Genomic DNA, 27,667 nt, shown 5'->3' on the forward strand with positions numbered 1-27,667 from the left:
TTTATTAAATTTAAAGAAGTAGATCGATTGTGTAATAAAAATCTTTTTTTTTTCTTCAATGAAAGAGATATATTTTTAAAACCAGGACAACAAAATTATCTCTTACATTTTTGTCAGTACTGTCTTTGAATTAAATATTTGTTTAAATGAAACAAATAACCCGAACAAATAATTGATTTACTTTTAGAAACTTTAATAACGTTATTTCTTAAAATCAAACATTTTTATTTTCCGCAAAGGTATATTCATTTCAACTTCAAAAAATTAAATTAAAGAAACGATTTTATCATTTTAAACATAATTTTTCTATGGATGTATCTTGACGCATTTCATCTCGTAAATTTTGCATATACAAAAGTTTTTATTTTATCCCATTCCTCATTAATAACACTTTTAAATTATTTATACAGAAAAATTAGTTTTGTTGAAGTATCTAAAAATTGAGCTGAATACACATCTAAAAATAATTTTTGTTAGATCATAAAATAATGATAGAACGTTCAAGATGATTACGGAGTGTCAATACTTCTTGCAGCATTAATCATGCTCGAACATCTTTTAAAATTATTTTAGACAGTTCAGCAAACTCGTTCTTTCTGTGTAGCATTACACTGAAATAATACGTGCAATTCCGTGAGAAAAGTGAGAGATATATACAAGCAGAAGGTTTACAAGTTTGCTGAGACTAAACGGGGTTTGATGAGATCCTTGCTGGAGATATTTGACGCTTATACTTTTCTTAATCGTGTTTTCTCTCCGCTGAAAATTACACGCTGCCATTCTCGAGGAGGCTAATTGAGAATGTTCAACTTGATGGAGCTATATCGCTTGTTTACACAAGATGTCCCAGATTAATTAAGGAGTCGCTTCGCTAAGCGTAATGCGTCGATACGCCGTCCACTGACTCACACGTGAAGTTATATTATGCAGAATCGAATATATAATATTCGATTTATTTCGTGACTGCAGTTATCAACAACTAATCCACGCAGAAGCTAAAGTATCATAAGAATAAGGAAAAACGTGCAATTCAGCTTTCGCACGTATTTGTCAAAATTATTGCTCGTATTACAACAACGTGGTAGCTAACTCGATAACATCGTCACGCTTTACAACAAATAGCCAGTCTTAACTAGATTTATGACTTTTACTTTGAACGTAAAATAGCTAAACGCCGTAGAACTCCGAGCATTTCCATCGCCATAAATTCAACGTTGGTCCACTTTCCGTCGGCAGAGATTGTCTCTTAACTACCAGCTGTGTTTAACGAGTCTCATTCGAGCCAACTAAGCTCCATCATCGCCCCGACGTCGCCCGCCCGTCGTCTCGCGGCATCAATTCGCGTATATGCAAATTCGTTTCGCATTGTCACACCGCGCAAAACGCACAATCGCCCCCTCACCTACGAAACGCATTCTCTGCTTGCCGCTATTTCGACTCGCGTATCCTTATTAGTCGTCTCGTTACGAGCGCAATGCGTATTTGGTTAGATAAATGCAGCCACCGGAATTTTCCCACAATAGAAAGTTCAGTTTGTAATTTGTGTAAACTTTGTGAAGTACGCGTAACATAATTTATCTAATATAACTTCTGCATCGGTATAATTAATAAATTGACACCGTACAAATTAGTTGTTATAAAATTTAGTTTACTGAATGTATTCAACGGTAGATAATAGTTTTAAAAAATTTATTTTTTATCTCGCAACTTACTAGAAATATAAATATTTATGAAAATAGATAAACGCATCCAAGTCGGATATATATAGACTGTCAGAAGGCTATAAAAGTTGAAGGCCGCATTATTTCCCAGTCGTGCATTATGTAGCATATTCATAGTACTTGTTTGCAATTCACAATTTTTACTTTATATTCATTTCTGCTGTTTACCAACCCATTCCGTAGCTCAATGTAACGCAGCAACGTTTCGCTAATTTATGCAATTATCAGAAAAACCACTTGCGATTTGACGGGCCTCAAATCTGTCTGTTTGTACAGATGGCGAAAGAAATATCGCAAAACGCGATACGGATATCATAGGCGCGGCCATTTATGTAAACCTAATGTCACTTGGCCGGCTCGAGAGCCTTAACGTTGGCTCAATACTCTCAACGGCGCGGGGCTGCCTACGGACACAGAACGGTGAACCAATTACCCATGTCGTGTGTAATACGTATAAGGCCGCGTATATGTGGCGTCATGGTGGACGGCGAACACGCATCCAGTGTGCACAACGAGATCTCGTAAAATAAGCACCGTGGGGTCCGGCCTTATACACCAATAAGGCAACATTCTGACCGGGTCAATGCTTACTGGTTTTGTGTTTCGACTCGAGTCCCTTCGAGCTCCCTCGTTCGCTCTTCTGTTCTCTCGCCTTTTCGAGGATAGGCGTCGTTGCTAACAGCGGAGCATTTACTTCTCTTGAGAAAATTACAAGAATTAATCGATCTGGAGTTGCTTATTACCGATTTTGCACACCTAATGCTCTTTTTTTTTTTATTATACGTGATAATTTCGATTATTTAATTTTTCTATTAAACCGTATAAGAAATTACGTAGGTAAATGCAAAACGCATAATATATTAATTAGATCGTATTCAAGTCATCTGAAAATGAAATTCTTAGAAAATAATAATCGTGATAGAAAAATATCAAGGATATTATTTGCGTCACATAAAAAGCTTTTTTAACACAGTTGAAAATTTATATTGAATTTAATATGTATCGCACGTACGCCAAACGATTCACTCAAATTCTCGTGTTAATTTGACACAAGATAAATGTATTAAAAAGTAATGTAAATATTATATAAAAAAATTATCACAAAAAATGTAGCACTTCAGTTTGGAAATAAAAGCTCGAAACATATATTTCCTCAAATTGATATTTATAATATATTGATGCGTGCATTTCATTCATTTAACTTTATAAATCTATGTATTTAAACGTTACGTTATTTTTTTTGTTATTTATCGATTCCATGTGTCAGAAAAATTTATTAAAAATATATTGAAATCCAAGTTATAGCTTTTTAAAGTTGCATGAGTTTTCTAGACCCATGTGCAGTGTTTACGGTTGGCGGTGAAAGCGTTTAAAGATTAGCATAAATACAAAATATTTTTTACCAAGTATTTTTTAGACTGGAATTTTTAAATAAAATATTGATTGAGAAGCATTTTTTTTTTGTATTAAATTACTTTAGGATAAAGGGTTACGATCTTCATAATAAATAACGCTAAGGAATTTTATCTTGTCATTTTCAAAAAAATGTGAATAAGCGTATTGCGAATTGCACAGGCGTTTGAAGTAAAGATCATAGTAGGCTTCTTTGATTCAAGAGGCGTCAGGTTGCATGGAGAGTGAGATTGTAAACCACCGAGTCTGGCACGTATCCTGACCATATTCGCCGAGTAATATACTAACCATGTCCCAGTTCGCGATAATGCACTTCAGATCTCTTTGCGTTTCCGACACACATTCGCTCGAGCCGGCTCGGGCCGAAGTGGATATCGATAGTCGCGAACGAACGCGCAAAAGCGGAGTACCGTGAGACGCAAAAATGGAGCCGGTTACAATGATGACGGGCGACAAGATGGGACGATGTCTCAAGCGATTGAGAAATCGCGCGAAAGCGGAACACGGCAAAAGGATGTGCGAAAGGATGCTGAAAAATTTATTTACTGCGTATTCATATTCCCATTCCACGGAGCGTCAGAGATTTATGTATTTAATGTATTTTCACGGCTGCATTCCTCTATGCACTTCTACACAGCGAATTTATAATCGGAGTGTTATTTCCAAATTGTATTACGATCCACTTTGATTGATATTATTTTGATCAAAATGATCTTTTAACGTCTCAAGCAGAGCAAAAAGTCATCAGTACAGCATAGCAAAAACATTGCAAAATATTGCTACAATGTTTCAGCAATATTACACAGCAACAGATAAAATGTGCGCTTCAGAATTGAAAATATTAAATTTGTTTTGATGTTTAATTCCATAATTGTTTTGAGTAATCTCACTTAAAAAATTTACGAATTTCTAATTTAACGTGAATAATGCTTTTCAAAATTAATTTTTAATATAACTTAAGTTACTTTAATCTCAACGTAACTTTTAACGCTTCTGTTTACGTAAAAATACATCAACTTTAACTTAATTTAATATAAAAAAATATATCAATTTACCCAACTTTGTATTTTGCAATGCTTATTCTACGGCTGCGCTGCATGAGATGACATTAAAAGGGCATCAAAATGCTTCCAAATGATTATTAAAAGTCACTTTTTCATCCGTCATGATTCATCTTAACGTCATTTTGATGTTAACATGACCTGCAGTTCTGTTTAGGGTCATTTGAAAGATTCATGTTTCAAATCATGCGAGTATACTTCACGGACAATGCGACGTTGCGTTTCTTCGTAACATTAAGTCTAAAGTAATTGAAGGCTATCGTGCATATCGTGCATGTAACAGAATTCATCCATAAGGCATGAATCTCGTTTGTAGTAGCGGCGCGGCGTCCTATTGATAAAAATTCTGCTGCCTGCACTTTCTTCTGACGGCCACTGTAAACACGAAAGGTGCAACGCGTCCTACATTCTCCCAGCGATTCTTTATGCACGCATACTATCATGACACCGCCATTCGTTTTCATTGGCCAAGGTCGTTGTAACGTTAATGTTCCTCCTTTCGAGCGAAATTGCCGCGCGCGATTCACGCTCGCGGGCAAAAACGCGGCGCGGAAAAACGCGCGCGTTTAAAAGTTACGAGATTTTGTTGCTCACGGCTGCTTACGTAAAGGCCGCGCACGCCGTTAGCCTTTTGTCGAAGAAATCCGTGCCGAGAATCGAATTGCGACGTCCGTCGATAGATGAAAGAAATATTTCTCGTGGAAATTTTTATGCGCACGATTTTTCCGAACGTCGACCGCACGGAAAGAACGGTTTTGATAAAGTAAAAGTAAAGCTAATCTAAAAATATAGTTGAATACGAATCTGAAAATATTATATAGAAATTTTGTAGGACCACCGAAATAATGTAGGACGCTCAAACTGGTTGCTAGAATGTCTTAACTTTTTATAGCATTGCTCTTCACGCTCGAACGTCCTTCATAATTATTTCGATGGTCCAATAAAATTGTTTTCAGTTCTAAATCTAGCTAAATTTTTAGCTACTTCAGCAAAATCATTCTTCATTGTTAAAAAATTAAAAAATCCAATTTAAACCAATTTCTCGAGTTTAAATAATATTTTGTTGTTTTTAATTCTCATGTAAATCGCAATAGTTTATTATTTTAATATAAAATATGTAAAGTTAAAATAATCTCTAATCAACCTATTTCTGTGGTTAAATTAATTAGTTTCAAAGTAAGTAATGTCCGTATTAACACGTGCATCTAGTAAATAATAAATTAAATTTGAGTTCAAATTCAATTCACTTTTTATAATTAACTTGGCTAACTTCATTATTTTAATGTAAATTAATGACATATACGTATTAAATAGGAGCAATGGCGACTTAGGATGATTAAAAATAATTCAAACTGGATAAAATTCATAGTGTTTCCGTACGTGAGAAAAACATAGAAATTTTATCGACCTATAGTTTTCTTTTATGAACATTTTTAATTGCATTTGTCATCATATTTATAATACATGTAAGTTAAAAGAAAAATAATGATTTTAAAGCACGATGTCTTTGATTATATTTCAAGCTTTATAACATTGTGATCAGTAATTGATTTAAACATCGAAGAAAATATAGATCACCGTGCCTATGTAAGCTTTATCTAACTATCGCTAGCTTGTAGTTTACCAGGTCGATTTCCTGAGGACACCTAGCAAAGTTTAAAATAATCATCTTCACGTTGGATAATTTCAACCATCGGTAACCTCTCCGTACGGTACCTTCAGCTAAGACCATTGTCTTCAAAACAATGATTTCGCACAATGGCAGCGCGGTCCCTGTTCCGGTAATTACGGAAACAATTAATAGGAAGACACGATCGGAAGTGGCGCGTGCGATATTCCGTTACACCAGCCGTGTGATACGACGCGCACGCAATGCAAGTGCGTACTAATAATGCACTTTTCTTCTTGCAGAGACGTGGGACCCTCAATCAAAGGCGCTGTACAAGTATGAAAAGGAAAGTTCGCAGTCGACGATGCGCGTAAACGGGCATTCGGAACAGAGTGCGAGGCAAGAAATGGGTAAGACTGCGCTTTCAACAGTAACAGCTCTATCGTGACGAATTACTTGTTGAAAATCACCGCGAAGTTACAACGCTCTGTCGTAATAAGAACGTGTTTCCAATTAAACGTTTTAAACGTAACAATCGAGACTCGCAAAACGTTTAAAAAGAGAAGAAGAAGATCATCGTCAATTAGAAAGATTTTTAAAAATTACGAATTGAAAAGATCTTCCAAGAAATTCCTGAAAGAGTACGCGCGTCTTAAAAATAGAAGTAATGTAATTCAGTGAATTGATTTAAACAAAGCTCTCCATCAACTTGACATTTGTGTGTCATTGATTTCTAGCGGAATGATAAATCGCCTCTGTGTCATCTCGAATCGAATGGAGATCGGGTACATACGTAGGATTCGACGAAATCCTCGCTCGCACAAGGACGCGCGAGTTCCGTTTAGAAAAGAAAAAAAAAAATGTTGACGGATCGAGACAATGTGCATGCTCGCACACGCGTCACGTAACGCACGCATTGTCTACGGCGCGGTGGCACTCGTTACATGTTACATAAGCCATTCAAGGTGGTACGATGACGTTACCCGAAGGTGCGCCCGTAGAGCTCATCCTGTTCTTTCATTAATAACGACGTACGCTCCTAAGCGTAGCTAACGGTGTTATCTTCTGGAATTTCGCGAAATTCCTCTCGTCTTCGCCTTTGAGCTTCCGACACGGCAAATACCTTTCCCATTTCGCTTACCGTAGAATTACGGAGAGGCGCTGCGCCGAGTTTTTCGAGGGAAACGGTTTTCCGAAGGGAAATCGTTCCGTCAAACGCGCGATTGCCTTCCAAACCTATTTTCATTATCGCCGTGAAAAATTGATTTTAAATCTAATACTGACGGCGGGTGCATGTACGATTGAAGACGATAAGATGGACGAAATAAATTCTTTATATTCAATTGGCCTGAAGAATGTAAAATATAAATAAAGATTATATGCGAATGAAAATCTTTTGGAGAACAGCAGGCAAGAGAAAACTGTAAATAATAAAAAGTACAGAAATAAAAATTAATGTAATAAATCTGCAGATTGCTTGGGTGTAAACAAGAAATGATAAAAAAAGAATCAAGAACTTAATAGAGGCGGAAAGATCAAACGGATACAACTATACGTCACACAATCGTTAGGCTGAATCATCCTAAAAAAACTCGCTTGACATCGATATCTTATTGATGTAACGCGGAAGTATGGGGAGGGCAATTTATACATAACGACGATCAATTGAGTTCGTCCCGTTGTTAATATTACTTGGTTAATTAAGCGATAGTGAAATGGTTACGCCCACGTATCGACTTGCTGATTCGGTCTAAAAATATATCGTCGATAACCAACCTTCAGTCGATTACTTCAACATCTGCTCTGTTTTGGAGACGTAGGATACAAAATATAAAGCGGAAACCTGTAAACGCTATCTTTATAGGAATACAATATGCAGGGCAAATTTAGATATAATAATTTTTGATAATTTATCAGCAGATAAATAAATTAATGTTATCCAATTAAAAATATTTCCAGAGAAAAATTATGCTAAATTAAATGAAATTTTTTTAACTTGGTTTTTTAAGTTGAAGTGAAAATAATTTAAGAAAAATTTATTTGATTTTAAGAAATGACGTCATAAATTTTTTTTAAAGTAAATAAATTATTTGTTCAATTTAAACAAATTTTTTAATTTAAAGAAAGTACTAATAGAAACGTAAAAAATAATTTAATTGTTCTAGTTTTAAAATTTATTTCTTTTATTTAAAAAAAGATTTGCGTTGGACGATCAATTTTTTTTAAATTTTAATAAAGGAAACAATTTCTTCAAATCAAAGAAATTTTTCTTTAACCATATAGCAATGCACAAATTTCTTTGATTCAAACAAATATTTTTTGATTCGAAAAAACTTTTCTCTGAGTGTATGCTTGTTAAATATAAAAATCCAATAATATCCAATTTTTCAAATTTTATATATAGAAATATTCAAAATATATCTAAAATACATAATTTCAAAACTGTGATTAGAAAGAGTTACATTTTAAACATGAAATACAAATTATGTAAATTCAAATGACAATTTGGAACTTTATTCGAGTAAAAGGTTTTTTTAAAAAAATATATATATCATTTAGCTTTGCTGTTTGTTGTTACTTTCATGATAATGTATGCAATCATTATACAACCTGAAAGTTTGTGAAAGCCAATAGCACAGTGTGTATGAGAAAGAAAAAAAGAGAGAGAAATAATTAGTACGCTTATGTGCAACACGATGTAATTAAGATCTTATTGTCTTCAAAGTAACTTATTATTCCGAAAGTTTCAAGATAATCCTAGAAGCGAATGTGGATTTGCGTCGTCGCTTCGCGTTACAGTATTTCGATTTCTCCATCGATATCCGCCAAAAAATTATATAACGCTAATTACAACGTTATAGGATGGCATGAATCGTTAATAGCAATAGTGCATACACAATTTCCTTCATGATAATAATAAAAAATATTGACTGACGTAACCACTCCCCCGTTTCGATTCTTTTAATTGATCAACGGTTGCAAAGTCACGCGATATGGAAGTCGATTCGCTCCCCTTATTTCCGTCTCTCATCTATCAATTCTTTCCGAATGTAGTGCAATTTTGCAACAAAGCCCATGCCCCACCCGGCGATATATCGCGTCAAATTGTCTGCGAACGTCGTGAGCCTGGAGATGATGTAACGTTTTTAATGGGTTAGTTCGATATGGGAAATATAGGGCAGAACCATTTCAACGAATTGCGAGGGTGTGCCGTTAGACAGGATACACCATTTAGGACGATCAGAGAACTAAACGTATTCACCAAAAACTAAGATAACTCGTTCACAAAATTATCTGGTGGTCTGAATTTTGGCAAATAACGCATATCTTCAGCAAGAGAAATTTGAGATAATTAAGAAACATGAATAATAAATAATATAAATTTACATATAATGTAGACAAAAAAATTAATGAGTTTTATAACAAACAAATAAAAATCTCTCGAATATATTAAAGATGTTTTAGTTATATCATAAAAGTTATCAAAATTTATAAACTAAAGATATTTAATAGGTAAATTTATATTATTTATTCTTTTTTTTCTAATCAACAAAAATTTTGGTCATAAATTTTGAAAATAGTTGCAAAGAAGAGAACAATAAAACATTTGATTTATAATGATTTTTGCAGCAAAAATTACTATATTTTACTGAAGTTTTAAATAAATAACTTTTAAACGAGTAAGTAAATCTAAATAAATTTTTGAACGAATATTTGTTAGAGTCTTATTAGTATGTATAAAAATTTTGATTTAATTGGTAACGCTATTTCCTTATCAAATTTGCAAATAAGTATTGCAAAATGCGATTTTACGAATCTAAAAAAAATGAAAAATTAAATAACTTTTAGCCAATACATAAATTGTGCTCAAAATTTATATAGATACTAGAATATTCTGTGAAATTTTTATATTTTTAGTAATGTTTTAAAATATGATACATATTATATCCTTAAATATAATTATAATGAAACAATTATAATATATAAAACCAAAATTCTTTTTGTTAAAAACGATAAAAAAATACAAAAGGAAGATGTAAAAATCCTAAATCTCACCTTTGCAGAATTACCTAAATTAGAAATTACGGTCTAAAAATTTACTAAAAAACTTTTATCTACAAAATTTCCCGTCACAAAACAAATATTTAGACGGTTTTCTTAATAAATCAGGATACGTAGCAACGAACACAAGAGTGCACACAGAAAGAAAATAAGAGGCATTCGAAAATTCGGCGTACAGTAGCGCTAATTAGCAATTAACGATCAATCCGTGTAATCGTTACAGCTTACCGTTTATCGCCGGTGCAAATCTCGCTTGCCGTACGTACGTTCTATCCATAGTCAATGGCACGGCCGGCGTGGCCCGCCGTCATCTGAATCATCTCGACTATCTAGACCGTATTGATCGCGGCCTAAGCAGCTGGAGTCGGTCTGACAGTTACGTTGGGGCGGCCGCACGGAAAACACACGTGTTACACGAGCAGCGGCACGATGGAGTCGTGCTCGGCGTCCCTCGCGTGGGGCGAGCGTAGTCGTTGAAAATTTCGAGTGTCGCCACACCGGTCGTGCGGATCTCACGGATGACTTCCGACTTTCGTTTCTCCGAAATGGTGGTAGCTGCGTCCGGACGCAGCGCTTCCGTCGATCGCGAGACGCGTCGCGGAAATTCCCGCCGTCAGAAGGTTCGATGAGTTCTGCTCGACCTGCCTGATCAATCGCTTTCACTCTAGTGCGGAAATAGAAAACTTATCCGACTAGTCACGCTCGTTTTATCCCCCCTTTTTTTCACTCCCTTTTCCGACGGTGTGCGAGGAAAAGGGCTTTTCTCTCGCGGCGATCAGGGTTAGTTCCGTTGTGTCGTTTGCTGCGGAAATGGCTTTGGTGTCGATGACAAGCGTTAAGCTGTTTTTTGAGACCATTGGAAATCTTTGTATCATAGCTGGATATACATGTGTTCTGATTGTTTTGCTCGCATTCGTCTTGAGGATGTGCTTAATGCTCACGTTCACCGTGTTGGATTTTTTTCTATAAGATTGTAATTTCTTTTTTTTTGCAAATCCTGTGATCGCAGTGTTCGGAAAGTTATTGGTAAGCGGAGTGATGTTATAGAATAGATAATTTTATCAGTACCCGCAGCTCTGTCATCACCGTCACAAAATAACGATGCATTTCATGGGACGCGTATTTACATTTGAAATCAATGAATTAAAAAATATGCACGTGCATGAGTTCAGTGCGCGAAAATGCACGAAGCTCGTGTTTAATGATTTTTCACGATAAAATTTCATCTTATGAGATGCAGTAACCCCGACAAATTGAAAAATAGGATATTAAACATCACGTAAAACTTTTATTTAAAGGAATAGATATGATATGTGTTTCTGTTTTATAAAAAAAAAAAGTATATATATATATACATATTTGTTTAAAAGAGTCGAACGCAAAATTACATTGGAAAAACGTTGTTAAATTTTAAATGCATTTTTTTAAATATTATTTTTCAAAATGCTAGGCGCAATAAACTCAAACATAGTTTATCCGATTAATTTGAAATTTTAAAACAATAAAAATGCTTTTTTTTGATTTTAATTCTTTTCCTAAATTAATGCAACAAAAAGGAAAAAAATTTTCAAGTTCAAATGTGTGCGGTTTCGCAAAAAATAAAATTAAAAACAATTTTCTTCCCAAAAATAACAAGTGTAAAAAAGATTACTTACTATTTAATTTTAGATAATTTGTCGAAGCTAAATTGTGGCTACCACTCATTTATGTAGAATGCGATTATTGTTTATTTATTTTCAAATTCTAACGATGCAATCTTACGTTAATACATTTTTTTTTCAAAGCAGTAACACGTTATTTATTAATCTCTTTAAATAAAAGTTTTAGAGGTGTTGAAAAATACTGTATTTTTCGATCGGTTAGGGTTCCACAACCCCTTAATCGCAAACAGAAGAAAACTCTGCGCTACAAATAATCCAATTTTCGTGCTTCCATGCTACCGAGAATATTTACCCTAATAGAAATTTCCATCGATGCTATATCCCTTGCCATATAAAAAAAAGAGTCGCTTCCGCGTTAGTACCCTATCGATCACAGGCGCTTTTTCTGAAAAGCGTTGGAGGTACGAGACACAAAGAGACGATCGTGTAAGTGCGAGGGTAAAGAGCTACGGTCGATTATCGTTCATCTCGTCGAGTGGTTATCGCATCTTCTAGTGGGGAAAGCACTGACGCGGGAGGAAGGGAGGTGTAGACATTCCTTGTTTCCTTTCCTCGGGCTCTCTCTACGAAACGCGCGTGGAAGTTATGATACCCGCGCTCTTATGTAACTCCAACTTATATTCTCACAAATATCGCGCGTTTCGTGAAACGCGCCTTGGATCGTTACGCACGATTTGCCTTCGAGTATTTCTTCACCTCTGTTATCATTTTGCGCAGAGTGCAAAAGTCATGTATATACTTGTAGCATGTTCGCGTTATTGAAGTGAATTATTAGTTACGATTCCGCGTTTGTTGCAAATCGTGCTGTTAATTTGTTTAAATCAAGAATGATTATTATCTTTGAGGTAAAGGTCTCGGTGACCGAACATGTGCCTATATCTCAACATACACTCGCGTAAAAATTTATTACTAATCTTAAATGCATCCAAAGCAAAGTTTCTTTGAGTAAAAAAATTTGTTTTAATTTAAAAAAAAATGTATGCATTGCTACACGGTTAAGAAAAAGCTTTTTTGATTTGAAGAAATTATTTGATTGTTTCTTTTGTTAGAATTTTAAAAAATAGTATGATTATGCAACGCAAATTTTTTTTTTTTTTAAATGAAAGAAATATATTTTTTAAGTCGGAACAACTACATTATTTCTTATATTTTTGTAAGTACTTTCCGATCCAAAAATTATTATTCTTTCGTATTTTCGTGCGATAATAATGTTTTATATTTCAAATTTTATTTTAATTACATAATTAGATTATTTCCTATCGTGAATCGTTATAAAAGTTCAACAATCTTGACTTTGCGTCATTATCTGTCCGGTTACTAGAATATTTACCTCAAATCCAAGCTCGATCTATGAATTCCCAGCCGAGAGAAATCGCGACAGTTTCCGCGCAACGTATGTACGTTCACGTGCTTGTAAATGAATATTTATAGATGTCAGAGAAACCCGGCATACATTTACATAAGATCACACACGTGAACGTCAATTTTTATTTTACTTTGAAAATACGACTGTTTAACATGTGAACCGTTAATGGCCAATACTGCGTTTGACTTGAACAACGTCACCGGGTATGTCATCTGTATGCCAAGTCCACGTGACACGCCTGGCATGTTCGAATTCTCGCCGTTCGCGATCACGTTTCAGTTTCGACAACATCGCCATTAGGAAATAACGTGTTCCGCACGACATTCGCGTTTCGCTTTGTATTCTCATAATTTCTCCCTCTTCACTTATCACTAAGATGACGAAAGAATTGCGTTAATTCGATGACTCTTCCATGTGCTAATTGCGCGACACTAATTAGTGACACTGAGTGACGGTGACGCTTGTTAGCGTGGTGGAATTGTTCTCGATTGTGTACGCGTGTAAAATTCCTAAATAAGTTTCTTTTCGAATTGCGCCGATGTCCTTCAAGAAAGGTACAAATTTAGAGAAGACTAGTCTTGTCGTTTTTAATCTCGGAAAATTTCCTCCACGTGCTTCCTAATTACAAAAATACGAAAAATTGTATATTCTAATATATACAATTTTTTATCTTGTAGGATTTCTTCCACGTTCTCTCTGATTATAAAAATACGGAGAATTGAATATTTCGATATAATTCATGGTTTCCATATTTTATTAGAATAATGGGCAGTAGAAGATAATAGGATATAATTATCCGATAATTATTTCGATAATTAATTCTACGAAGACAGGACGCTTCACCTTTGTTTGGAGAGGGGTGATTATTAACGTCGTAGAATTTCCGTGACCAAACTTCACCGTAATTAACATGCGCCCGTTGCATTTAGCCGCGAAAGACGTTCTTCCCATCGCTTCTGTCGTCCTTGTATCACTCAAATTGCGCGTGACTCCGACTTTTTTCACAAATCTTATTGACCCTTGTTTACGAGCAGATATGCGAGTGCAGTTAATCACTTTAATTGGGCGAGCTGACTTGTCAATCGTAAAAAAGAGATTAAGAAAATACTCCAACAATAAGCGAACTCTGGATGTTAGTGTCGATACTTTCGAGGAAGAGTTGTTGTAACTACGGTGTAAGATATGCTGGCAGAGAGTGCGTTGGTTCTGTTCGCGCTCGTTAATCAGTTCAATTGAATAACGTATTAATACTGCGGGGTCATCGCGAGAGTTAATCGCAATGTCCACGCCGGACACGATGGATACCATTGACGAGGCGGAACAAGCGTGGCGTGAGTACAAAAATAGTTAGCCGATTTTTTTTTTAGATGTCACCTCTTCGAGTCGCAAAATATCGTACGCGACCTCGCGACACATTCTCAGACGAATATTTTTAACAACCATTCTGATGGTGTAATATCAATAAAAGTTTTTCATCTCTTTCAGTTTTTTTAATGCTCCAAAAAATGCTGTAAAAAAATGTTTGTGTTATTTACGCGCATAGCGACATAAAAAATATTTATAGATTATTTTAACGAAATCCAGCTCGGTACATAAAATTACTTTAAGAATGTTTTGGCTATACAATGCGAACTAAAAGTTATTAAAATTAAAAAATTGAAGGCTTCTTCGGGTTTGTTCTTTTTTTTTACCTAATCAACAATAAAAAATTTTGGTCAAATGCCCAAATTTTGGCCTTAAAACTAGCTGCAAAAAAAAACAATGAAAAATTTTATTTATAATGGTTTTTGCAGCGGAAATTACTATATTTTTCTGCAGTTTTAAATAAATAACTTTTAAACGCGTAAGTGGGTCTAAATAAATTTTTGCATAAATGTTTATTAGAGTTTTATTAGTATACGTAAAAATGTTAATTTAATAATGCTACTTCTTCATCAAATTTGCAAATAGGTACTGCAAAACGCGATTTTACACAAGAATCAAGAGTAAATAAAAAATTAAGTAACTTTTAAATAAATGAGTGAATTGTGTTTAAATTTTACACAGATACTCAAACGTAACACTAGAATATTCAATAAAATTTGCATTGTATTTTTGATAATGCTTTGAGATGTGATCCATACATCCTTAAACTTTCCTACGGAATTTTTTTTTCCGTGGAAGCAATTAGTTGCAGAACGTTTCGACGGGTCAATTTGCATTCATTACAATGCGATGATAAGTTGTTCCATTTGATAATGTAACAATGTAAAATGACGATTTATCGGAATCCGAATGTCGACTTTCGTTTAATATATTCCATGAATTATAAATCACGCGCCAGGCGACACGAGGCAGCAGTAAATCGTGCGACAGGGTTCCTTCTTGTTACTCATGCTGTTCGCGGATATGAAGTATGAAAGATTTGGCCGATAGGCATGCAAAATTAAACGCTTCGCACACGCATGCACAATTCATAAGTCGGTACCACGTGGTTCGTCCCGGTATCGACGCCGAGGAAAAAGTTTAGTTTTTATCTTGACAGTGGCGTAGTAAACCGTTTTGACCCAGTTCGCGCTATTTCTGTATGAAGAAGTTCGTAAGCGGACATTTTTTTTTTTTTGACACGCTAGGTAACCAAATACTTCGCGTGCCTTTCCGTTGCCAGCTGAATTGTATCAGCGTCATAATATTTAGATCTTGGAACTTGCGTACACGACATTGTAAAATAGAAATATATCGCGTTAAAGCACAGGGTTTGGTTAGTGTGCCTATCTCACGATTGATAAGAACGATATTGAAGCGCGTTTAGAAATATTGTACTCACATTCAATAATAAGAAAAAAATAATAGTCACATTATGCCATAGATAGAAGAAAAATATTTATTGCCGTATCGTATTTTAATTTTTAATATTTCTTCTATTGATATTGCAGAAAAATAAGTATATACATACATATAATGTTTTATAATATGTATATTCTTGTTAATAAAATTTGTTAATAAAAAATAAAAAAAAAATATTTTTGCAAAAACATAAAAATTGTTAGAGAAGTTGGTATTATGAACCATGTAGGTATAGTAAACAACCGTATTATCTCCGTTACTAGGTAACGAGTAATTGTTAGTAATTACTTGTGGAATCATTTATGTATTTAATTGCCTGCCGTTATGTAGTAGCGCTGACATGTCAATACACAATAGTCGACAATTGTTATAAGGCATTTTTACTATTGAGCATTTCGAAACTTTTTCAAGGTACGTTTTAACATTTAATTACACATTCTTCCTCACATTGTTTTTAAACATGAGCGTATTATCACACGAATATACGTGTAAAATGTAAATGCCCATAATACCATCTCTATGAATGTTATGTTGTTACAAAAATATTTTTATTTTTATTAACAAGTCTCTTAATTTTTGAATTTTCTATTTCTATGTAAGATTAATTATTTTACTTTGATAAAAATCTGTACTTGTATATTTAACCTAAACTTCTTGTTCTTATCATATTCTTGTTTATGATTTAGAAATCATTGTAAAATTTTTTTAAATTTTATCAGTAATAATTCAGAAAAATTTTGATAATAAAATAATTAAAGAAAATTGGCTAGAGATCAAAAGTCAAGTAACTGCATCTAAGCAGAATTTCCTTTTACGTCTTCAGATGAGATGCTGGAGTGTGAGACTGGATCCCTTTTAGGCAGAGTGGCGGACCTCGAAAGGCAATCCTTGGCGCAGAGGGACGAGATAGTTTGTCTTCGCGCCACTCTTGCGGATGCACTAAGGCGAATCGCCCAGCTTGAGGCAAGAGAAAAGCGAGAGGATGACAGGAACGAGAGGAGAAACGAAAGGATGGTGTCCTCGCCCTTAAGGAACGGCCATGTACCTCTCAGAAGTAAGTTGGTCAGAAGTAAGTTGGCAAAGTTGCATATTGATTTTAGAAGCCCGTTAACGAACGATGTTACGGAGTATAACACTTTGTAATTTGACTTGATGAATACAAAAAACTATTTCCACACGTCTGAGGCACTGCTGGAGTAAAGCGGTAATAAACTGATCGCAAATATTAAATAATAGAAATTAAATGAATTTTTTAAAACAATAGATTTTGTCGATTTTTAATTATTGTATAGTTATATATAAAAATAATATGTTAAAATGTTTATTTGTTGGAGAGAATTTCTTTTCTTGATTATTTATTTTATATTCTTTTTCGTTATAATTTTATTAAAAAAAAGTTAATTGTTACTTTCTCACGTATGATGATTACGCAATTCGAATTTCATGCTAATAAATCTGGATTGATAATTGACAGACACAAATTAAAATCGTGTCTCTCGCTTGTGATAACGAAAGGAAAGCTGATTCGATCGATCCGTATGACCTGTGAACGATCAACGGATTTGCCGCACCTTCGCTCGTAACCAGGCCGTAAATGCACACTCTATTTCTCGATAATCGCCAATTGAATATTTGAATTTGATTGCATTATATTGTAATCATGCAAGAATGAAAATCAAATATATATCCATTGCATATTGATCTAATTTGATATGATAGTTGTCATGTATTCTATTTCTGTTGTCGTTAATTTCCTGGTAAAAATTGTTGTCAGAACTTTTTAGATTGTCTGTATAATTTTATAATTTTCTCGGATTTTTTTTATACGAATCGGAACATTTTTCAGAAATACTCAGAAATTCTACATCTTTTTTCGCACATATTAATTATAAAATATCCTAAGATTTTTTGTTCTATAATTTCTGATAAAATGTTATAAAATCAAAAAAGTTAAAAAATATTTAATTGAAGACACGCGAATATTTCTTTATCATACATATAGATATTTATTATATAGTAAAAAAGTTAAAAATTTTTTTTTTTTTAATTATAGGATGAAAAATCTTAGATTTCAGAATTCACATGTATGAAAAATTCTAAGGGAAGATGTAGACTTTCTGTGTATTATTTTTGAAAAATGTTTCAATTCGTATAAAAATTATGAAGAAAAACTTTCACCAGGGTTGTCAAGTACTACTAATGAGAAGCTACTTTCGATTTTGCTCAAGCTGTATCTTAACGTAATCAGAATTTTCCTTCTTCGCTTCTCTAAAATTTAGACCGTGCTTTTTATTATTAGAATGCAAATGACACAACAGTGTTTTTTTTTCCTTTCTTCTCAAAGCATTGACAGGATATATCATTTTATCCTGACACGTTGTAATATCGCATCGCAGTGTTACTGCTAGGCGCAAATTAATACATCGAGAACGTAAGTGCGGGGGGCGATCGTGCACGACATGCAACCCAAGTCAGGCGTGCATTTCCGGCGGTCTCTCGTGCGCGGATACCTCTAGAGTTTCGTACGTTATGACAGGAATTGCGGATGCGAGGAGGAAGCCTCGCGAGATCGCGAGTATTCGAGCGTCTGAAAATAAAGCTCAGGCCGGGTGTTGTACCACCGTTGGCACGCGACGGCTTTAAGGTCACGTTCAGTTGCGCTCGTCGCGATAGAGAAACCCGCTCACGAACGTGAATGGATTCGCGTAATTGTTCGCCGGTCTTCGGCATTCGTGCGGACCTTGGGAAAGAATTCTTCATTCTGCATGAGAATTCGAGAGATCGAAGCGAGTACTGGAATTCATTAACGAGAAGGAACAAATCGTACAACTTGCATCAAAGATTGTACAAGTCAAAATCTTGTGTTATTTATACTTGGATATGCTATATCAGAAGATCCTAATATTAATGGAACTAAAAATTTTTTAAATCCTCCAATTATAAATGGTATAACTACAAAAAAAAATTATAATGAATGCATGGCTAGTAACTAAAGAATTATAAATTTGATCATTATTAATTAAAGAATCACAAGACCCGAGTTCTAACCGAATAGTTATTTTTATAGAAGAATAATGGTACCTGATCTAATTGCAAAAATAAAACATAAAAATTAAATACTTTAGCAATTTGTTGAGTATCTTAATGATAAAAATATTTCCATTGTATTTGCATAAAGATAAAAATTAATTTTATTTATTATCAAAATATGTGAGACGATTTCGTAAACACAAAACTGTCATAAATATTCGGTTGCCTTTTGTGTGTTATAACATTTTAACTTGTTTACTTTTTGAATCGAGTTTCGCTGCCGTAATTACGGAGAAAGTAACGTAGCTGAAGCGAAAACGAAAGAATCCTTGTCCCATGTTTATTAATTCTCTCGCGCAATTAAGGTGCCAACTCGGGGACGCGAATAGTTTTCTAATAAGTACTCCGCGTTTCCGCGATCGAAGGCGCGCGAATATTCCCTCAGCCCCTTGTCAGACAGATCTGCAGGAAATGAAAACGAGAATCTCTGACGTGCATAAATTACCACGCCGACAGCCTCGGCTTGGCTCTTAGCGATTGATGAACGCAGCGAAAAGCTGCAATACATGCGGAAGGCGTTATGAATATCGCACCGTTACATTGCTATTGAGACCCAATCAAGTAGCCTATACATTCCGTAGCTACATCGCATGTTGTTTGTACCAATATTCAAAGTTCAATGCGAAAGAGGCAGGGTCTTTTATTGAAACTAAGCTTTCATGTTTTAATTGGATCAGTGTTCACGCGATGCAGAATATTTTCTTTTTTTTTTCATTCGCTTTTAAATACTCCGAGTGAGAGACAATGTTTTATTTTCCAGGTAGTCAAAATTCGGTGCCACAGAAGGACTTAAGGTTGCGCCAGACCGGTGTCCTCAGAAATTCCTCATCCTCGGGATCGTCGCAGGACGTTCGCGACGCGACGTCCAGTCCGAGACGGCCTGCCAGCTATGTGCATCCCTCCCAACTTCCTCAAAGGTGAGAGTTAAAACTAACTGTAAATTGTGTTTAATGTCAACCAAGGATTCGAGAGATCTAAAATTGGACGGTCAGTTTCTTAGGTTGGCAAGCAGGTGACGAAGGACAGCTACTTCACACATGAATAAAGATTTTATATAATTTTAATATGTATAAGGACAAATATATCTGAAAAGACTCATCGGATTTGAAATTCGAATTGGGTAATTAAGGAGCTATGAGATATTTGTGCTAATAGATTAGAACTACGCTTAATTAAAAATTACGAGAAAATATTAAATACCAAAGTTCGAGATTTTATACAGAGTGTCTGAAAATTTCAGACGTTCTTCCAGCTGCGTATGCTTTTTTTAATTGATAGGTTTTGACCTTTGTTTCACATTGTAGCTAAAATTTCTAGATAATATGCGCTTCGTCTTTGTTTTAGTTAATTACTTTTTGTTTTAGGAGATCCGTCCACTATCAGTCAACGGGCTCTTTGCATTCCGATAGTCCGAGTAGTAGTAGCGTTTCACCGGTGCCATCGCCAAGCCCTAGAGCCACGCCACTGCCTGTAGCCAGGTAGGCAATCTAAAACTCTTTAATGTAAGATAAACCGCAAATTAAATATTGTGCATTTTTTTTGTTGTTCACCAAATAGACACCAAAACTATGAAAGTTTTAAATACGAATTGTAAATACAAGTCCATCTGAATCGTTTCTCCCCCCCGATTGCAAGAATTTTGATTATTCTCGTTGCATTATTAATTGTGTGTTGCGTGTATGATCGTCATAGATATGCGCATGTATGTTCTCTCTTTAGTGTTATTGCCACGTTAACGAACGCTCGCTGTTTAATTAGCAGCAATATATTTCGATGTTCCTTAGAGCGTCATTACGACGTTATGCGATGCGTGTACATATGCATGACGCTGTTGTACGAGAACTGAATTCGATGTCTTAGATCGCCCACGGCAAGATCAAACGGACCGCCACAAAGTAGCCTGAGAAGAGCGAAGAGATGGTCGTCCACCGGCGATTTTACACATTCCCCGCAAAACCAGGGAAGCAATTCCCAGCTCGTCGGTACCAGGTTAGCTCGCAACTAATAACGTAACAGTAAAACGCACCGTTTGCCTTGCTATTTGTGATTTTGTTCACATTTCACTGATCACACGAGTTTAACTTTTTGTTATCACCGCCAGTTTTCTTGCTTCCCTCTCTCAAGCGATCGAGCGCGTTTCCCCGTCGAACCTGTCGTCTCTCGAGTTGGTCAGAAAATTACTATTGCCTCGTCTTTTATGCGCCGTTATGCCTCTTTCTTGCATCCTGTCGGCACAGTACATTGAATTTAATTGAATACTATTCTTCTTTATGTGATCGTTAATAAACATACTAATGCAACTTGAGAAAAAGTACCTACAAAGAAACGAAGCTCGCGGATAGGTTGCAAGAAACAGGAGAGTTGAAGTAAATTGATGACTACAGTGTATAAAGATGAGATAATCTGTGATTTGTAGAGCCCATTTTAATTATGACGTCGTATCTGAAGTAGATTTTAAAGTCACGGGCGAGTCTAATTTGTTCGGACAGAGAAGGTTCATTATATTCTAGTCCTCCCCGTGAAACTGAGAAATTATGCTTGAAGCGCACCGAATCGGTGGAGAATCCCTTTGTTGATACCCATCGATCAAAGCTACAAGCACGCGGGAAGCACGCCGCCGATCGCATTAGAGACGGTCGCCTGTCTCTCTTCTCTTTCCCTCCGATCTCGTTTTTGTTTTGCACCGCATGGATTTTCGTTTGCATTTTCGTTCATTATAGATTGTCTGCGTCCACCAAGTCCCTGTTCAACCTGTTCAAACCACCGGCGATGAACAACGTCAAGCACGGGTAAATAATATACCAGAGTACTTTACATATAACTTATTGCAACGTATATTATATATACATGACTTTTCGCGAGCCAGCGTTTAGGCGACCCGCCGCGCCGGTGATCGCGAGGTCGTCACACGTGCACGCGCTTCGCCGATGCACGTGCGCGCCGAACGGTCTTTAAAGATGCAATTTCGTCCCTCCGCAGGTGAGCGCGCACGGTAAAAGCCTCGCTTAAAACACGGGCGTTAAACGCACGTGTAGGATTTCCTGCGGGTTATCGCCATGATATATATCTGCATGACACACGATCTGCAGGATACGCGATCGCAAAGGCGGTCGATGCCGATCTCGCCTCGTAGATTACGGATCGAATTGCAGCTTATCTCTTTACTGGTGAATAGCTGGGATTCCGCGGAAGCTGCGCGAATTAAACGACGCTAATTATTTAATAATTTTTTATGCTTGCAACGGTTTCGCTGTGGCATCTAAAAATTTAATTGAACACAGATCTGAATATAATTGTGCTGAACCATCGGAATAATTTTGAAGAACGCTCAAGCATCATGAACAATGCTGCAAAAAGTTTTGATATTCTAGCGATCAGGTTGAACTTCCTACATAATTAATTTAATGAACTGTTTGTAATCAACTTTAGATACTTTAGCAAGACTGTTCCGTGTAATTTTTATTTTTATAATTAAATTTTACCTAAACATTTCGGGGAGTTTTTCTTAAAGCTTTGCACCATAACTGTCACATGTACGATTTGTAAACTGATGAAAAATTCTCCGAAAATGTATAAAACTAAACCGATCGCATCGCGCTTGTAATTTTTGTAACGAATCTGAAAAGAGGAGTTCGCTTCGTGCTAACGTGTACCAATTTTCTAACGCTTGCGCCGACTCGTCGATCGGTATCGCCACGAATATCCGTTAAACGAGAAGTTATCATCCCGCATGCGTTGCACGTAGCATAGTACGTATACATATCATTATTGTCGCATTGGCATGCCGTTAATTATCACGATATACGCATTACTTTCGACCTTCGATCGCACAAGTGTAAATGTCACGCACGAATTTTCTTGAGGCGGTGGAACCTCCAGCTTGGCAAAAGTGCAGTTCAAAAGGTTCGTGATGTGATACTGCAAGAGACGGTAAAAGCATTTTAAGTTTAAATGTCACGCTTGGAATTGCGTTGCACCGTGCTTGGATCGCGATCAAAATTAATCGCGCGTTTTAATCGTATTGCCCCTTCCGCAAAAACTATATGATTATTCGTTTGGAAACCGATACGTATCGCGGACAGTGTTGTATCATATCTAAGTTACCTCTCGCGCGAGTAAAATAGATAAAGACTGCGGCTACAATTTAGATCTTATAGGAACCATTGTGAGAGCGAAGTGAATAACAATCACGTGCTACAGTGCAGTTTCACTATAATATACTCTTGCAGTATATGCATGTTAAAGATAGCATATTCCACGATGTCATAGTCGGAAGACAAGTAAGTGGTTAATCTACGTAAAAGCTTCATTTATTTTAGCTGCCAGATAAATTAACAAGATAAATTAGTAGTGCAAGATGTTAATTAATTTCATTAATTTGACAAAGTAGATACTACTTAGAATTGGAGCGTTACGACCTATCCTCTGAGTAAATACAAAACTGCAAAACCGTCTGGCTCGAGGACGCTTTCAGGCGGCGTTATTTCTTTTTTTTTTCCTTTTTTTTGCCGACGTTTCCGGCGTGCTCGTGACGCCGTGACGTCGGGCACACCAGGAAACGCAGCACGCGTGGTTGTGCAATAGCAGGAGGAGGAATCGCGGATTCACTTTCTTCGGTAACGCAATGGCGCGCTTCGCACTAGGACGTTAAATGAGCCGTTAACCACGTGGGCCTCCTTCCATACCTGTTGCCTTCTCCGCGTATCGTTCAACGTCAAAAATGCACTCGGAAGTGCTTTATCCTTGCCCGCTCGTTGCATTATTATGAACGAGCGAACTTCATTTGAATTTATTGATCAGACGGGGCCAATAATATTCGTTAGAATATGTAAATAAGCCGTTTGATGGCGTGACTGTCTGTAATCATTTCCGTGTGCGCTCAGTTTTATTTTAGGAATACGCTTGGGAAGTAGGGCTGCCTCAATTAATGAATAATTTAAGTTTTCCTGTTATTCCTGTTTCCGGAATATTAATTAAATTCGCAAGTGTTACGACGAATACGATGAATGCAAAAACAGCGAAGGCTTCGAATTCGCGTTTCACGAAGAATTTGGTCAAGGCTACAGTTCCCCGCTACCTTGTTTTGCATCACATCGATTCGCTTTGCTCGGCATTCGCGCACGCTGCATGGCATCTTTTCCTCAACTACGCTTCGCGCTACAAGAATACATTGAATAATTAGAATCGTTAGGATATAAATCGCGAAATTCGTAGCCTCGTTGGAACGCGAACCAAGTTGAAAGACCGAGATAGAGAGATTGAAGAGATTTGCGCGATAACAGCGCCGTTTACGCGTGGCTGTAAATACGAAGCTGCCCTCCTCGTCCTCAATCGTGTTGATCAGATTAAAACGAGTCCGAGGAGACCTTGATCGAACCCGGACTACGAGCGAGTATCCTGTGCATAATAAAGTGATATGAGAAAGACCAAAAGTCGGAACAAATTAAAACGTAACGGCGTAGCATGCTTCGCGGAGTAATAAAGGCGAGTCATTCCTCGCGTGAGTCACTCGTCGCGGTTACCAGACCTCATCGACACAGAAAGCCTGGCTAATTCCCGCAGTACAACGCGAACAGCGCGACCGGAGAGCACGCCGGTCGACACACGAATTGAAGCAGGATCGTGCCGAAGCTCTTGGGAGGTAGTGTAATATGAAGTGAAAAATCGTCGTCGATATCGGTTCGCAGCACGTGAGAAAAGCTTTACTTAAAGTAGATTTCAACCGATTGGTTTTTGTAATTTGGGTTTTGTAACATGTCCTTTCGACTCGTCTTACGGACGCTAACTAGAAAATATTTTAGAAAAACCAGAGAGAAAGAGAGAAAAAAATATTTCGGGAAAAGAAATTTTAAGAAATCTTTTTCGCGAAAGTTAAATGTGAAAATTGAAGAGGATAACGTGTCGAAAAATTCGCTGATTGGATAATTTTCCTTTCCGAGTCCAATTTGCTTCGCGAGAAATTGGTCGTGTAAAATTTTCAGCCTTGAGCGTTTCATTTCCTTGAAATGAGTACGCGCGCGATATCGATCGCACATTAAAACATGACGATAAGAACGATTAAGCAAATGGATAATAAACGATCTTTTTTGTAGCACCAGAGACATGCAGTACAACGAGGAGGAAGGCACCGTCCGCATGTATCTGCGCGGTCGACCGGTCGTTCTTTATGTTCCTACATCCATGATGGAATCCTACGACCTTCACAAAGTTAGCACACCGCCGCAGAGCAAATTGAAACTCGACTGGGTCTACGGTTACCGCGGCCGCGATTGCCGTAGCAATTTACACCTGCTGCCGACCGGCGAGATCGTATATTTCGTCGCGGCGGTCGTTGTTCTGTACAACATGGAGGAGCACAGTCAGAGACATTACCTAGGTCATACGGACGATGTCAAGTGGTGAGCGAAAAGTTGGGAAAAACACGATATCCAGTTCTCACGAAGAATAATGCTGCAGTAATTAAACGTGATGAAGAGTCAAAATATTCAGTTGTTAATAATTCGGCGAACGTTATTAAATTCTATTGAAGTAACAGCTGTACATGAATATATATTACTTATATATAAATTTTGCATTAAATTTTAATGTAAGATTTCGATATACAGAAAAGAAACAAATTATTTAACTTCTTTATGAAATAAAAGAAAATTAAAACTTCTAATACATTACTTGATCAATGGTATATGAAGCAAACAAATTATGAAAAATTATGTTAAGCAATGTTTCTTAATACGTTGAGTAATTAACTTAATTTTTTTTTATACAGCATAGCGATTCATCCCAACAAATTAATCGTCGCGACGGGACAGGTTTGCGGGACGGATCGTCGAGATGCTATGGTAAAATTATCGAAATACGAAAATATATTAAATAAATGAAGAAAAGAAACATAAAACGTTATATTCTAACCATAATAAAACTTAACGGACAAGTTATAAAATGCTGTAAATTCGATATTAATTTTAGCCACACATAAGAATATGGAACTCCGTGAGCCTGACGACACTCAGCGTGATCGGCAATGGCGAATTCGACGGATCGATTTGCTGTCTGTCATTCTCCAAGGCTGACGGCGGAAATTATTTGTGCGCTATTGACGAGACCTCCGATCACAATATATCGATCTGGGACTGGCAGAAGAGCGACCGTGGCACCAAAGTGACCGAAACGAAGGTACGCAGTGATAATCTGTTTCACGTAATGACATGATTAAACATTGTGACATATATCTGTAATGTCGCAAATGATTCGCGTATATCCCGGCCGGAAGCAGGCCATTTAACGGACGATGACTGCCGATTGCAGTGCTCTGTCGACACGGTGGTTTGCGCCGAGTGGCATCCGCTGGAACGCAACCAGATCGTTTCTTGTGGAAAAGGACACGTGTCCTTTTGGTCCCTGGACAACGGTGGCATGCTGTATAAACGTATGGGCGTTTTCGAGAGCAGAGATAAGCCCAGGTACGTTACCTGTGTCGCCTTCAATCAAAACGGAGACATCCTCACTGGCGACAGCAACGGCAACATCATCGTTTGGGCTCGAGGTAATTTCTTTAACAATTATGGTACCTCGTATTAATCTTTGCTGGATTTTTACAAGAATAAAAAATCGCAAGAATTGCTTACAATTTGTTGTATTAATTCACTCTCAAGGTAAAAAAAAATTACTTTATCGCATTACTTATATCTTTTTAATTTTTATAGGTACTAACACAATCTCAAGGCTAGTGAGGAATCTCCACGAAGGATCGATTTTCTCCATATGTGTTTTGAAAAATGGCAACATTATTACCGGAGGCGGAAAGGACGGCAAAATTTTGTATTTTGACGCTTCTTTGAATCTGACGGGAGAAGAAGCCCAGGCAAGTCAAACACCCAGATAAAAATTACGTTTAAATCAATTCTTTAACTTGATTTTTTCAGTATTGAAGTAAAAATATCTTTGCAAAAAATAAATAAATTTGATTTCAAGAAATAACGTACTAGCCTTTTTAAAAGTAAATAAATTGTCTGTTCAAATTATTTGTTAATTTAAACAAATAATTATTTAATTCAAAGAAAATATTGACAGAAATGTAAGAAATAATTAAGTTGTTCTGGTTTTAAAAATATTTTTCTTTCATTTAAAGAAAAATTTGCGTTGCACGACCAATCTATTTTTTTAGTTCTAATAAAAAGAACAAGTAAAAAGATTTCAAATTAAATTAACATTTCTTTACCGTATAGCTATGCACAATTTTTCTGAGCCAAACAAACTTCAAGGAACATACTTTTTGACTTGAAAGAAACCATTTTCTGGGCGAAGAAACTTAAAATTAATACGAAATTTTTTATGTGCGTGTTTTTGTCGATTTTATCAATATGCTTTTCGACATTAAAAAAAAATGTGAAATTTGAAATAAAATTTATTCGGTAGATCGAGGATCATTTCGGCGGAATTCGAACGCTTTCGGAAGGAAGGGGCACTCAATTATTAATTGGCACAACGAGGAACTGCATCCTCGTTGGCGAGAATGACATGGGTTTTAATCCCGCGATGCTGGGTCACGCCGAGGAAGTTTGGGGACTTGCGGCTCATCCGACTTTGCCACAATTTGCCACAGCGGGACACGACAGATTGTTGCAGATGTGGGACAGTTTAAGTCATACTGTGGTGTGGAGCAAAGACATCGGGGTACATAGCGTTTATCTCTCTAGTAGCAAAATGCTTCCGTTAGCTTGCAAAAAAAGCAAATATATTTTGAAACAAATTTTAATACCTAAATTTTAATTAATTTATTAAATCGCGAAAATGTATAAAATACATTGTTAAATAGTGTCGAATTATATCGCAATTTGATTTAGTTTTAATCATTCCTA

At 36.3% G+C, this 27,667-nt stretch overlaps 1 protein-coding gene across 10 annotated transcripts in view; it reads left to right on the forward strand.

Annotated features, from left to right (window-relative positions):
* LOC105208289 (echinoderm microtubule-associated protein-like 2) overlaps positions 1–27,667 on the forward strand; it is a 46,177-nt gene that overhangs the window by 12,993 nt on the left and 5,517 nt on the right. The window contains exons 1-13 of one of the 10 annotated variants that reach the window (XM_039453550.1): positions 10,154–10,892; positions 13,928–14,224; positions 16,543–16,773; positions 19,570–19,726; positions 20,174–20,287; positions 20,670–20,798; positions 21,530–21,598; positions 24,902–25,207; positions 25,576–25,648; positions 25,776–25,982; positions 26,115–26,352; positions 26,513–26,670; positions 27,225–27,482. In XM_039453550.1, coding sequence (XP_039309484.1) covers positions 14,173–14,224; positions 16,543–16,773; positions 19,570–19,726; positions 20,174–20,287; positions 20,670–20,798; positions 21,530–21,598; positions 24,902–25,207; positions 25,576–25,648; positions 25,776–25,982; positions 26,115–26,352; positions 26,513–26,670; positions 27,225–27,482 — 1,992 coding nt within the window. In that variant the 5' untranslated portion in view covers positions 10,154–10,892; positions 13,928–14,172. Of the gene's footprint in view, positions 1–6,106; positions 6,215–10,153; positions 10,893–12,715; positions 14,225–16,542; positions 16,774–19,569; positions 19,727–20,173; positions 20,288–20,669; positions 20,799–21,529; positions 21,599–24,901; positions 25,208–25,575; positions 25,649–25,775; positions 25,983–26,114; positions 26,353–26,512; positions 26,671–27,224; positions 27,483–27,667 lie in introns of those variants that run through there. The other 9 variants (XM_039453552.1, XM_039453553.1, XM_039453549.1 and 6 more) reach the window with 9 other exon arrangements.

Source organism: Solenopsis invicta, chromosome 9 (genome assembly GCF_016802725.1).
Source record: "Solenopsis invicta isolate M01_SB chromosome 9, UNIL_Sinv_3.0, whole genome shotgun sequence".
NCBI classification, from domain to species: domain Eukaryota; kingdom Metazoa; phylum Arthropoda; class Insecta; order Hymenoptera; family Formicidae; genus Solenopsis; species Solenopsis invicta.